Genomic DNA, 14,008 nt, shown 5'->3' with positions numbered 1-14,008 from the left:
CTGCCCTGTTGTTGGCCCTCCAGAGGAACTGGTTGAGGCCAGTGTGTGAGGCAGGATGCTGGACTAGATGGACCCTCACTGGTCTGACCCAGCAGGGCTCTTCTGATGTTCTTATGAGGGGAAGGCCTCGGCCCCTCTGCCCTGTTGTTGGCCCTCCAGAGGAACTGGTTGAGGCCACTGCGTGAGACGGGATACTGGACTAGAGGGACCCTCACTTGTCTGACCCAGCAGGGCTCTTCTGAGGTTCTTATGAGGGGAAGGCCTTGGCCTCTCTGCCCTGTTGCTGGCCCTCCTGAGGAACTGGTTGAGGCCACTTTGTGAGGCAGGATGCTGGACTAGATGGGCCACTGCTCTGATCCAGCAGGGCTCCTCTGAGAGCTAGTTTGGTGTGAGAGCCAGTTTGGTGTCTTGCTTAGGAGCACAGACTCTCATCTGGGAGAACTGGGTTTGAGTCCCTAGTGTTCCCTCTAAGCTGAGTTAGTGCCAGCTAGCTCACAGTTTTTTAACCTCCGGCTGACACATTTTTGTCTTAGCTCAGGAAGGATGGCTCCTGAACAAACTGATTTATGCAGTAGCCCAATCGCTCACTCACAACTTTAATGCCAGTAGCGAAGAGTCGGACTCGACTGTGCGACTGAACAAAAAGAGACTGTGAGCTGCTCCAAGACTCCCAAGTGAAGGGTGAGGTATAAATCCAATCTCCTCCTCCTCCTTCTCCTCTTCTTATCCTTGGCCTCTATGCCCTCTTGTTGGCCCTCCCGTATAAAGCAGGTCTGAGAAAGGTTCTACTATCTACACCAAAAGGCAACACCATAATGAACAGCATGCGAAGATCTGACCTCTTCTCTGCTGTCTTCCAGAACGGCTTGGCAGAGAAAGGACAAACGATGCCTGATCTCCGGTGTTAAGTGAATGACTGGTATTGTTTTTCACGGGAAGTCCCTGCATATCTCCGGGTACATGAATGGGGCAGGCCCTTAGAAAGCAAAATGGCTGCCTGCCAGCGTTACGGGTAGCTTTCCCCTCTCTGAGGTGGTGCACTCGTATCGGGGGGGCAGACCACTTCACTCTGCAGGCCAGGGCAGAATGTCTTGACACACATCCAGAAAACTCTCTCCACAAAGAAAACGAGGATATGAACTAGATAGGGCTGCTAGGTCCCCCACCCGGGGGGGGGTTGCCTGCTCTAAGGGCCCCCGACTCGCCAGCCCAGATCTGGCCGCGGGGGGGGGGGACTCCACCCCCAAAATGCCTGAATGGTGAGAGGGTTTGAATCCAAGTCTTATGAGGGAAGGCTGAAAGAGTTGGGTATGTTTAGCCTGGGGAAGAGAAGGCAATGTTCCCTCTAAGGTGTGGAGTCTTGTGAGCAAAACTTCTGCTTTGTGAGCTACCGGCATTAAAGTTGTGAGCGAGCAGTTTGGCTACTGGATACATTAGTTGGCTCTAGAGCCGTCCTTCCGGAGCGAAGGCAAAAATGTGTGAGCCGGAGGCTAAAAAACTGTGAGCTAGCTCACACTAACTCAGCTTAGAGGGAACACTGGAGGGGACACGATTGCCGTCTTCAAGTATCTGAAGGGCTGTCATTGTGGAAGATGGAGCGGATTGCAAGACTAGATCTAATGGGTTGAAATAACAAGGGAGTCGATACCGGCTAAATATCAGGAGAAACTTCCTAACTAGGACGTCCTTCTTCACCCAAAGAGTGATTAACACTTGGAATTCACTGCCACAGGAAGTGGTGGGTGCTACAAGCATGGATGGCTTCAAAAGGGAATTAGATAAGCATATGGAGCAGAGGTCCATCAGTGGCTATTAGCCACAAGGTATAGCTAGGGGCTCTGGGGCAAGTGATGCTCTGTCTTCTTGGTGCTTGGGGGGGGTCAACAGTGGGAGGGCTTCTAATGTCCTGGCCCCACTGCTGGACCTCCTGATGGCACTGGTATTTCTGGCCACTGTGTGACACAGAGTGTTGGACTGGATGGGCCTTTGGCCTGATCCAACATTGGCGTCTCTTATGTTCTTATGTGATTCTATGAATCAGGCCGACGTGGCCGGCGCGATAACGTGGGCACGTCATCAGGGGACGCTCTAGCATTCGGGTTTAAAACTCTGTGGCTCCCAGAGACACAGCGTCCCCGTCCCCCCGCGCACTGGATGCCAGGTAGGGACCTGGCAACCCTAGAACTAGAGTTTGCCAACCTCCAGGTGAGGCCTAGAGATCCCCTGGAATTAAACAAATCACCAGTCTACGGAGATCAGTTCCCCTGGCGAAAATGGCTGCTTTGGAGGGTGGACTTGACGCAGCATTATACCTATGGTTGCCAATTTTGGGTTGGGAAATATCTGGAGATTTGTGGGGTGAAGCCTGGGGACAGTGGGATTTGGGGAGGGGAGGGACCTCAGCAGGGTATAACATCATAGAGTCCACCTTCCAGAGTAGCCATTTTCTCCAGGGGAACTGATCCCTGTCGCCTGGAGCTGTAATTCTGGAAGGTCTCCAGGCCCTACCTGACAACTGGACAGTTTGGTGTGGTGGTTAAGTGCGCGGACTCTAATTCTGGAGAACCGGGCTGGATTCCCCACTTCTCCACTTGCACCTGCTGGATGACCTTGGGCAAGCCGTAGTTCTGATAAGAGCTGTTCTTGAAAAAGAGCAGTTTCTGTCAAGAGCTCTCTCAGCCCCACCTACCTCACAGGGGAGGGGAAGGGAAAGGAGTTTGTAAGCCGCTTTGAGACACCTTTGGGTAGTGAAGGGCGGGGTATAAATCCAATCTCTTTTTCTCCTCCTCCTTCGAAAACACACTCTCCTTAGCCTCTACCCTCAAATCCCCGGGAATTTCCTGCAGTCGGTAACCCTGCATGTCGCAGAAGTATTCTAACCTAACCTACTCACACAAAGAAGAAGAAGTAAGAAGAGATTGGATTTATACCCCGCCCTTCACTCAGAGTCTCAAAGCGGCTTACAAACTCCTTTTCCCTTCCTCTCCCCACCACAGACACCCTGTGAGGTGGGTGGGGCTGAGAGAGCCCTGACAGAAACTGCTGTTTCTTCAAGGACAGCTGTGACAGAACTATGGCTCGGCCAAGGTCATCCAGCAGCTGCATATGGAGGAGTGGGGAATCAAACCCGGTTCTCCCAGATTAGAGTCCACACACGTAACTACTACACCAAACTGGCTCCCAAAAGATTCCCACCATTTATAGAACTACATAAGAACATAAGAGAAGCCATGCTGGATGAGGCCAGTGGCCCACCTAGGCCAACACTCTGTGTCACACAGTGACCAAACCTCAGGAGGGGGTGGCGGTTACAAGCATGGACAGCTTCAAAAGGGAATTAGATAAGCATATGGAGCAGAGGTCCATCAGTGGCTATTAGCCACAAGGTATAGATAGGGACTCTGGGGCAAGTGATGCTCTGTCTTCTTGGTGCTTGGGGGGGGGGTCAACAGTGGGAGGGCTTCTAATGTCCTGGCCCCACTGGTGGACCTCCTGATGGCACCTGGTATTTTTGGCCACTGTGTGACAGAGTGTTGGACTAGATGGGCCTTTGGCCTGATCCAGCATTGTTCTTATGTTCTCAGGTTCTTATGTTCTCAGGTGCCCTCAGGAGGTCCACCATATCAGAGACAAATCTCCAGCCTCACGTTCTCTCTTTCTTGTGGGTTTTCTTTGTGCGGAAGATTATTTTGCAGAAAGGAGCAGTGCCTCCCTGCAGTCAGAAGTGGTACAGTCCAGAAACAGGTTTACCACTGCAATGAAAACAAAATGGTAGCAAGCCACCTTAAATTATGAAATTGAGGTCAACCTCTCACCGTGGTATAAACTTCTGTCTCGGCTGCAATGCTCCCTCTAAGCTGTGGAGTCTCGTGAGCAGAAATTCTAGTTGGTGAGCGACTGGCATTAAAGTTGTGAGCAAGAGATGTGGCTACTGCATAAATTAGTTTGCTCTGGAGCCCCATCCTTCCTGAGCCAAGACAAAAATCTGTGAGCTGGAGGCCAAAAAACTGTGAGCTGGCTCACACTAACTCAGCTTAGAGGGAACACTGCTGGGCTGTACACAGGGTTGCCAGATCCCCTGACTACTGGCTGGGGGTGAGGGATTCCATTTCAAACCGCAGGGGACTGGATTCTCCCTCCCCGACCCTGAAAGAAAAATCCCTGCATATAGAAAACTAAAGTGTCAGGGTTATTCTGAAGTCATCCTAAACCATAGTGCCTAGAATATGGCTGTAGAAAAGAGTAAGAGACCAGTGGCACCTTAAAGACTAACAAAAAATTGTTGTAGGGTATGAACTTTCTTGAGTCGTTAGCTGTTGTAGATTTTCCGGGTTGTCTGGCCGTGGTCTTGGCATCGTAGGACCTGACGTTTCGCCAGTAGCTGTGACTGGCATCCTCAGAGGTAGAACACGGAAAGGTGGAGTACTCTCTGTATCAAGGTGAGAAGAAAAATGGTAGGCAGGTAATTTACTCAGGAAGGTGGGGTAGGACTGAGTCATTATCATGTAGGAGTTCCCCAGGCTGTGAAACATGCTAATGGAGGAGCTTTCCTGAGGAGGTTCTTTTGTATATGGATTGGCTGTTTCCTGAAGAGGTTCTTTTGCATATGGATTGTTTCCTGTTTCCTAAGGAGGTTCTTCTTGAGTCACTTGCTCACGTCTTCTGATACCTGAATAGAATACGGTTGGCGTAACATGGACTAGGTTATAGCCCTTCAGACATGCTAGTTTTGTTTGTGGAGGGAAAGTGTGCATGTATGTTCCTTCCCCCTTTTGTATGAAGAGGCATTCTGTTTTGTGAACCCCCAGGGCTATTTTGGGGCAGGAACGCACAGGAACTCCGTGGCTGGCTCCCAAGTTGGCCACGCCCAGCAGGAACTCATTAGCATAATAGGCCACGCCCAGCAGGAACTCATTAGCATAATAGGCCACACCCAACAGCAGGAACTCATTAGGATTGGCTACATTAGGGGTGTGTGGCCTAACATGCAAAAGAGTTCCTGCTACAAAAAAAGCCCAGGGTTTTGACAACAAACAATGTAAACAGAATAAGAAGCAAAAGGTGGGTGTGGCTGGATGACCACACTTCTGGTAACACGGGGGTGTGGCCTAATATACTAATATGCTGTGCTGGCAGGGGTGTGGCCTAATATGCTAATAAGTTCCTGCTGGGCTTGTTCTACAAAAAAATCCCTGTGATCCCCCACTTGTAGCCTGAAGTGATGCAACCCCTGAAAAAGTTTTCCCATTCCAGGGCAGAACAAAGTTTGAGTCCAGTGGCACCTTTAAGACCAACAAAGCTTTATTCTGGGTATAAGCTTTAGGGTAGGACATTGTGAAGGGGAGGTACTCAGCTGGTCACATCGGAGCACTATGAATGACCACAACTCCTTTGCTTGTAGCCATGTTCACAAGTTACAATGAACTAGGAATGCCAGCCTCCAGGTGGGACCTGGGGATCTGCCAGAATGACAGCTTACCTCCAGACTACAGTTCTCAGTTCCCCTGGAGAAAATGGATGCTTTCGAGGGTGGACTCTATGGCATTGTACCCTACTGAGGTCCCTGTCCTTCCAAACCGCCATCACCAAATTACTAGGAGGTTCCCAGCCTGGATTTGACAACTCTGTGCTCCATACCCCACTGGTGGCCAGGGGGGATGTGGCAGCCGTTCGGTGAACACACATACAATCCACATACAATGTACACTTGATGGTTCTTTGTGCACATGTTGAGTAATTTTCACATTCAGTGGAACGTGTGATACACGGATCCAGGGGTCATTTCCTGCAGGAGCGCACAGGAGCGGAGCTCCGGCAGTAAAGAGCCCAGGGGGCGGGCACATGCAACAGGCCCCACCCCCTGCTCCCAGCAGCCCTGAGCCCCGAGGAGCAAGAAGCAGCCAGGTAAGTTGCAGTGGGTGTTGCCTTCTGACACACTTCCCGTTACATCAGGGGTGTGTTGCCTATGCAAATTAGTTATGCTAATGAGCTCCTCCACCTTTTTCTACAAAGTGACCCCTGCATCGCATCTATCCACATGCTGGTCTCTGGTTTCGTTCCTAAAATGAATGTGCATTAGCTCTTTCCTACAAACAGATGTGCGCATGTACAGGTGAGATGTACTGGTGTTTGCTGTAAGTAAGGTTGCCAGCCTCCAGGTGGGGCCTGGAGACACCCCCCCCCCATGATTACAATCGATCTCCAGACGACGGAGTTCAGTTCCCCTGGAGCGAATAGCTGCTTTGGGAGATGACATCTAGGGCACTGTATCCTTCTGAGGTCGCTCCCCTGCCCAAATTCCACCCTCCACGGGCTCCGCCCCCAAATCTCCCAAGAATTTCCCACCTAGAGCTAGGAACCCAAACTGTTAACTTGTGACCAGGGCTTCTCTCCACGCCACATATTTACTTGCAAGCAAACCCTGGAGTATCCAGAGTGCCACCTAAAATCTGTGGCATGCTGAGCAATTCTCCTGTGGGAATTATTACTCTGATAAGTATGTTTAGGATCAGAGCTGCCTTGGGGCATGCTTACTCCGAGGTCAGTCCTGCTAAGTTCAATTCGATTTAAGAACATCAGAGAAGCCAACGTTGGATCAGGCCAGTGGCCCATCTAGTTCAACACTCTGTGTCCACACAGTGGACAAAACCCAGGGGCCATCAGGAGGTCCACCAGCAGGGCCAGAACTCCAGAAGCCCTCCTACGTGTGCCCCCCAAGCACCAAGAACATAAGAGAAGCCATGTTGGATCAGGCCAGTGGCCCATCCAGTCCAACACTCTGTGTCACCCAGTGGCCAAAACCCAGGAGCCATCTGGAATTCTTCCAGCAGGGCCAGAACTCCAGAAGCCTTCCCCCTGTTGTCGTCCCCCCCCCCGCACCAAGAATAAAGAGCATCACTTGCCCCAGACTGAGAATTCCCTCTATACGTTGTGGCTAGAAGCCACTGATGGGCCTCTGCTCCAGAGGTTTATCCAATCCCATCTTGACTCTGTCTATGCTTGTAGCTGCCACCACTTCCAGCAGCAGTGAATTCCACGTGTTAATTACTCTTTGGATGAAGAAGGACTTCCTTTCTTTGGTTCTAAATTTACTCACAGATAACCTCCTTCTTGGGAGGTTTTCAAGCAGAGGCTTCGCTTGATGATTGTGTGTTCTTCAGCTTGGTGCAGTGGTTAAGTGTGCGGACTATAATCTGGGAGAACCGGGTTTGATTCCCCACTCCTCCACATGCAGCTGCTGGCGTGACCTTGGGTCAAGTCACAAGTTCTCTGAGAGCTGTTCTCGAAAGAGCTCTCTCATAGAATCATAGAATGTTAGAGTTGGAAGGGACCTTGCAGGGCATCTAGTCCAACCCACTGCACTCTGCAGGAGCACCTACCTCAGACCCACCTACCTCACAGGGTGTCTGTTGTGAGGAGGGGAAGGGGAAGGAGATTGTAAGCTGCTCTAAGACTCCGAGTGAAGGACGGGGTATAAATCCAATCTCTCCTCCTCCTCCTCCTCTAAATATTTACGTAAAAAGTTTGGGGAACAAATCCACCACCACCAGCAGCTTACTCACCCATGATTGTTTGAGTTAAACCAGTGTAGGCTTCCCCCCCCCCTTTTTTGTGTAACTGAAATAGATCTTGCATGTTAAAATTAACGCAAGGTGTTAAAACAATGGGAGTCTACCTTCAAAAGAAACTTCTGAAAATGGGGAGGGGGGGGAGCTGTTAGATTATTAAAATAGCATCCACCACAGTGTGGCTATTTTGCCATAATAGTAGGCATCTGACCACCCCGCCCCACTGACGCCACTTACTAGAAATTCCCGTTTGCCCTCCCCGTTTCCCTCATTTGGGGTTCTCGAAACTAGGAATTCAACAGGATCCCACTGAGTGACATGTACCATGGGCCTGCCCCATTCTCTTCCTCCAAATTCCTTCTCAAAATTAATTTCCCCCCCACCAGGGCTATTTTTGGGCAGGAACGCACAGGAACGGAGTTCCGGCTGGCTCCCAAGTTGGCCACGCCCAGCAGGAACTCATTAGCATAATAGGCCACACCCAACAGCAGAAACTCATTAGGATTGGCTACAGTAGGGGTGTGTGGCCTAACATGCAAAGGATTCCTGCTACAAAAAGGCCCTGGGTTTGGACAACAAACAAGGTAAACAGAATAACAAGCAAAAGGTGGGTGTGGCTGGATGAGCACACTTGTGGTAACATGGGGGTGCGGCCTAGTATGCTAATGAGCTGTGCTGTCAGGGGTGTGACCCAATATGCTAATGAGTTCCTGCTGTTGGGCGTGGCCTGATATGCTAATGAGTTCCTGCTGGGCTTTTTCTACAAAAAGAGCCCTGCCCCCCACCAAGGCTTTGGCTTAACCCTTCAACTCTAACCCTCCAGTGGAACTATAGACCTAAGTGCACCACACAGTCACATGTAATTCCCCCCTGACCTCTGTCCAGGGTCGCCAGCTCCAGGCTAGGAAATACCTGGAGATGTTGAGGGTGAAGCCTAGGTAGGGCAGGGTTTGGGGAGGGAAGGGAAGAGAACTCAGCAGGGTATAATGCTATAGGGTCCACCCTCCACAACAGACAGACTCTCCGGGGGGGCGTAGTTCTGATAAGAGCTGTTCTTGAAAAAGAGCAGTTTGTGTCAAGAGCTCTCTCAGCCCCACCGACCTCACAGGGTGTCTGTTGTGGGGAGGGGAAGGGAAAGGAGTTTTTAAGCCACTCTGAGACACCATTGGGTAGCGAAGGGCGGGGTATAAATCCAATCTCCTCCTCCTCCTCCTCCTCCTCCTCCTCTTCTTCTTCTTCTTCTTCTTCCCCTCTCTGTCTCGTGTGTGTGTGTGTGTGTGTGTGTTTCTGTCTGTCTGTCTGTCCAGACCCACCAGTAAAAAATTTAAGTTTGGAAGCTCCTTGGGGCAGGGACCCGGTCTGATTTTGTTTGCTTACATCCCTGCTTGATTTACTGGCTCTTCTGCGAGGGTGTGTGTGCTTTTTTGACAACAAAAAAAATCATACCGCCTCTACACCATTCTAGTTGATTTCTTTCTTTTCTTTAAATAATGGAATACACTGTAAAAACGCCCCTGTACCTTGTTGCTTAAGAAACAAGGAAAGAAAAGGTTGCCGGTGAAAGACTCTCGAAACCAGGTGCTGGACTGCGATTGCATTAAAGGTAATTATTGCTGCTGATAGTGATAATAATTAATAGCAGGCAAACATCTGGAGGAGGGAGACTCCGTCGCCGGGGTGGCCTCCCCCGCCTGGAATTATTCTGCAGTCTGGGCTGATCGTCGTAGGGTGACACACAAAGTGCCCCCTCCCACCTTGCTGTGGCTTCTCTCATCCCAAGGAGGGGGAGTCCCGGGCAAGAAGGAGTTAAGCCGCCTTTGTCGGTGATAACAGCCTTTTTGTCATTGAATGAGGGGAAGGAAAAGCAACTCCGGCTGTGTAGATAAACCTTCCCTCCACTGCTCTGCTCATTCCGGCACCGTCTGGGCTACGGGAAGAAGGCAAGCAGGCGGCTCTGCAGAGGTTGGAGAACTCGGGGTGGGACCCGACAGGGCGGCACTGCTGGGACATCCGGGGAGCGGGAAAAGTTGGTAGGAATCAGGGACAGGGGAGGTTAGGTTTAGGGAAAGGGGTTCAGAAGCTTGAAGAGACATTTGGGGTTGTACAGAGACACAGATTTAGGGCATAGGTGGGTAATCTTGGGGGGGGGGAGTCCCCGAGGTTGGTTGGAGAGAGCCAGAAGGTGGTTCGCGAGATGCAGGGGAACCAGAAGGATGGTGTGGCAGAGGGGGCAATCCGGGGGTGCCAGGGGGTGTGCCAGCACAGGATCCTAGCAAAATGCTTCTCTGCCATGTGGATTTAGAAAGGTGCTTCTCTGCGAGGGGCAGTCTAGAATTAGAGTAGTTCTTTTTGGGGGGGTGGGAGGGTGAGCTAAGAAGGCACCGCTTCGAAAGAGGCCGTCGAGGAGGTCGGATTCTCAGCCAAGGCGTCCTAAACTGTGGGAGTGCCAGTCGGGCACATATCAGGGAATGAGGGCCGCGCACCAGCAAGGAGGCGCCAGAGGTGTGGTTCTCCACGGGTCTGGGCCGCGGCAAGCATGTCGGCCGGGAGGACGGCCACGCGTGGGCTGTGAGGTCATGCTGTGGCTCTTCGTGGCCCTCTCCCAGCTGGGCTCAGCGGCCGGGGCCAACTTGACCATCGCCGTGGTCCTGCCCCAGCACAACACGACGTACCCGTGGGCCTGGCCACGGGTGGGCCCGGCCATCCAGCTGGCCATCCGGAAGATCAACAGCCAGCCCGACCTCCTCCCCAACCACACCGTGTGGTCTATCTTCAACACCAGCGAGGACGACCGCGGCGTCTGCTCCGACGCCGTGGCCCCCCTGTCGGCCGTGGACCTCAAGATGGGCTACGACCCGGACGCCTTCATGGGCCCCGGTTGCGTCTACACCTCGGCCCCCATCGCCCGCTTCACCCGGCACTGGAAACTCCCGTTGGTGACTGCCGGGGCCGAGGCAGTGGGTTTCGGCGACAAAGGCGAGTACGGCTCGACCACGCGCACCGGCCCCAGCCACGGCAAGCTGGGCGAGTTCGCCGTTTACCTCCACGAGCACTTCAACTGGACCAGCCGAGCCCTTCTCCTTTACCGGGACAATAAGACGGACGACCGGCCGTGCTACTTTGCCGTGGAAGGGCTATACGTGATACTGCCGGACATGATTAATATAACGGTGGAGGAGAACCCCTTTTCGGAGGTCAACTACAGCGCGCTGATCCGGGACATCAGAACAAAGGCGAGGAGTGAGTCCAGTCTCCCTCAGCTACCCCCTTCCCTGTCCAAATTTTGATTTTTACAAAGAGACGGGTCTTTTGGAACGGCAGGGCTTGACGCCACGACTAACCCCAGATATGTAGAGGCTGGCCGTGGTTTGGGAGAGAAAAGCTCTCTGTGTATGCTCAGACACATGCTCTTCTTTCTAAAACAGAAGCCCTTAGACTTGCAAATTTTATTCTTGTGGAAGCTTTTAAGAAGCAGAGCACATAAAGCGTGTATCCCATAGGCAGGGGTATTCCTGTTCAGAGTTGCAGACAGCAGAAAGATTTTGGGGGGGGAGGGAGAGATGTTGCCGGGATGTTTTGAGTAGAAATACTTCTGCCTAGTGGCTGAACATCGGAGGAAGCGAAGGCTGACTCACAAAAGCTTCTGCTGGAATAAATTGGGTTAGTCTTGGAGGTGCCACGGAAATCCTGGAACTATGCTGTGTTGAATTAGGCGCTGGATTGGCACGAGCCCTGAATTTTAGAACCGACTATACGCCTTCTCCCTCCCCAGCTTGGGGACTTCTGTGCACCGCCATCCCCCACTGCCCGGTCTTCATCCAAACCTCGGTCCTTTCCCAGAGCCAGGGCATGTGCCGATGAGAGTATCTCTGAGCATGTGCTGAAAACCTTTCCTTTGCCAACAGGTACCCACAACCGATGCTCCCTCTAAGCGGTTGGAGCCTCTCGTGAGCAAAAATTCGACTTTGTGAGATACCATCATCAAAGTTGTGAGCGAGCGATTTGGCTGCTGCCTAAATTAGTTTACTCCGGAGCCGTCCTCCCTGAGCAAAGGCAAAAAGGTGCGAGCCGGAGGCTAGAAAAACTGTGAGCTAGCTCACACTGACTCAGCTTAGGGGGAACACTGCCCACAACTGACATCGTCATTTCTGCGATGAGTGGGGACAACTTTTTAGGGTTAAGGGCTGATTTGAAACAGATTTCTGCCCCGGCACGTTATCAGTTTAGAAACAGCAAAGTTGAACCCTTCGTAGTCCTTCTTACTACCTGTTCAAAGTATCTTCTGCTGGCCGTCACCCCTTTCTTTCCATCTCAAAAAGTCCCGTCCTGTCCAATTCAGTCCCCAAACCACGCCATAGCATGCTGATTTTTCCCAGCTCAGCCACCCATACTCGTCAGATCTCAGAAGCAAAGCTGGGCCGGCCCTGGCTAGTCTTTGGATGGGAGACCTCCAAGGAATACCAGGGTCACGACTCAGAGGCAGGCAAGGGCAAACCTCTTCCAAACGTCCCTTGCGTCGAAAACCCCATGGGGTCGCCATAAGTCAGCTGTGACTTGACGGCACTTTCCCATCACATCAGCGGGGGCCGAAGGCACCAACACCACCCTATTCTCCCTGATCAGTCCCCAGCACCTGGCATTTTGAGATACATTGTGCTGGAAAATGGAGGTTCCATCTAGTTGTCCTGGCTCACCCGCCAGAATAGAGCTCTTCTCCAACCCCCCCTTCCGAATAATCTAACCCAACAGCCGTCACTGCCTGCAGTGGCAGTGAGTTCCACATGGCAGGGTGCAGTCGGTGAAGGAGAAGAAGAGATTGGATTTATATCCCGCCCTTCACTACTCAAGGGAGTCTCAGAGTGGCTTACAATCTCCTTTTCCTTCCCCTCCCCACAACAGACACCCTGGGAGGCAGGTGTGGCTGAAAGAGCTCTCTTGAGAACCGCTCCTGAGAGAACAGCTCTGAAAGAACTTGTAACTGACCCAAGGCCACACCAGCAGCTGCTGCATGTGGAGGATCAAACCCGGTTGTCCCAGATTAGAGTCCGCACTCCCAACCATTACACCAAACTGGCTCTTTCACCACTATTGAGCCTTTAGCTGTTCTCTTCTAGCGTATGGACATTGTGGATCCTTCGGAGGTCTGGCAGGCCGAGGGAGAATTCTGGGTACCAACTCCTGCGTTTGTTCAGAACTTCCTATAACCTAAGTTTCAACCTTCAAACACCCGTATTTCACGCAAGGTCTGAGCCATCCTGCCACCAGACAGTGTGTGTCTGAGCATAAGCAGAGTGCCTTTTCCCCCTGATCAGCCATACCCAGATGTGCACGACTTATCTAAAATTATGTAAGAGGGGCTTCCTGCAGTCAGAATCCCTCCCAGATGTCTTGAGGCCTGGCATTTTTGTTTCTGGCGAGGTATTTGTTTACTGAGTAAATGCGTGGGAGGGGAGGTGTCGGCAGCTGGACGGTCGAAGGAGTATTTTGAAGCTGGGGGGGTACACGCTACGGAGAAGAAGGGGGGTTCCGCTTATGTGTGATCAAACTTATGTGTTTGCCTTTAAATGAGAACAATTTCTGGAATTTGCATGTGTGTACGTAGAGGAGAGGGACACAGAGAGAATTTATGCCTCCCCCGACCCCCGTGGCAAATATTCCAGTTCGAAAGCAAGAAATTGCAAGTAGATAAATCAGTACGGGAAGGTAACAGCGTTACGTGCGGCTCGGCGTCCAGTCTCGCCGGCCACATGACCACGGAGAAGTCTTCGGACAGCGCTGGCTCTTCGGCTTGGAAATAGGGATGAGCACCGCATCCCTAGAGTTGGGTTCGACCGCCTTCCGAGCAAGGGGAACCTTTGCCTTTTTATACATCACTTCATGTTTGTAAGATAAGATAAGTTTATTGTGGTCCAAGACCATAATTCTTCATGTTTGTATTTTCCACTCATCCTAAGAACAGCCTTGTTAGGTACACCAACGTCACAATCTCCACTTAACAGACAAGGTGTCGGAGGTTGAGAAACAAAATTAACAGACTTGTTGAAAAAGATGGCTCGGATAGCGGGTGTGAGATTACGTTTTTACAAAACTCACGTGTGTCGTCGCGGTCATCCTTTCAACAGCAGCCCTGCGAGGCAGGTCAGGGTGACGTCTAGAGAAGTCTGGGGTTAGAGATTGTCAGTTTACCTAGGGTCACCTCGTCCCTGAACCTGAACCGCTGAAATTAGATTTAACCCCGGAGGTGGGGCGTGTTTCATGCATCCTAGCTTAGTCTCTTCCATGCCTAGCTGATAACACATCTCAATTTATTGCCTTCTGCCCTTTGGTCAGAGGAGGCGGGCGAGTGGTTTTGACAGATGATGTCATGGACTCAGAGGTGTCCAGGGTGCGCACATTTGGAAGTCCAGGCATCCAAAGATCTGCCTTCCCGTGATTAATGT

General features: G+C 51.7%; 1 protein-coding gene across 1 annotated transcript in view; it reads left to right on the top strand.

Annotated features, from left to right (window-relative positions):
• Positions 1–10,118: 10,118 nt before the first annotated feature.
• NPR1 (natriuretic peptide receptor 1) overlaps positions 10,119–14,008 on the top strand; it is a 109,910-nt gene continuing 106,020 nt past the window's right edge. The window contains exon 1 of the mRNA XM_015411743.1: positions 10,119–10,808. Within this exon, the coding sequence (XP_015267229.1) occupies positions 10,145–10,808 (664 nt within the window). The 5' untranslated portion in view covers positions 10,119–10,144. The remainder of the gene's footprint in view (positions 10,809–14,008) is intronic.

This window comes from Gekko japonicus, unplaced genomic scaffold, assembly GCF_001447785.1.
Source record: "Gekko japonicus isolate JY-2015 unplaced genomic scaffold, Gekko_japonicus_V1.1 scaffold175, whole genome shotgun sequence".
Classification (NCBI taxonomy): Eukaryota; Metazoa; Chordata; class Lepidosauria; order Squamata; family Gekkonidae; genus Gekko; species Gekko japonicus.
Note: the sequence above shows the minus strand (reverse complement) of the source record. Positions and strands in the feature narration are given on the sequence as shown.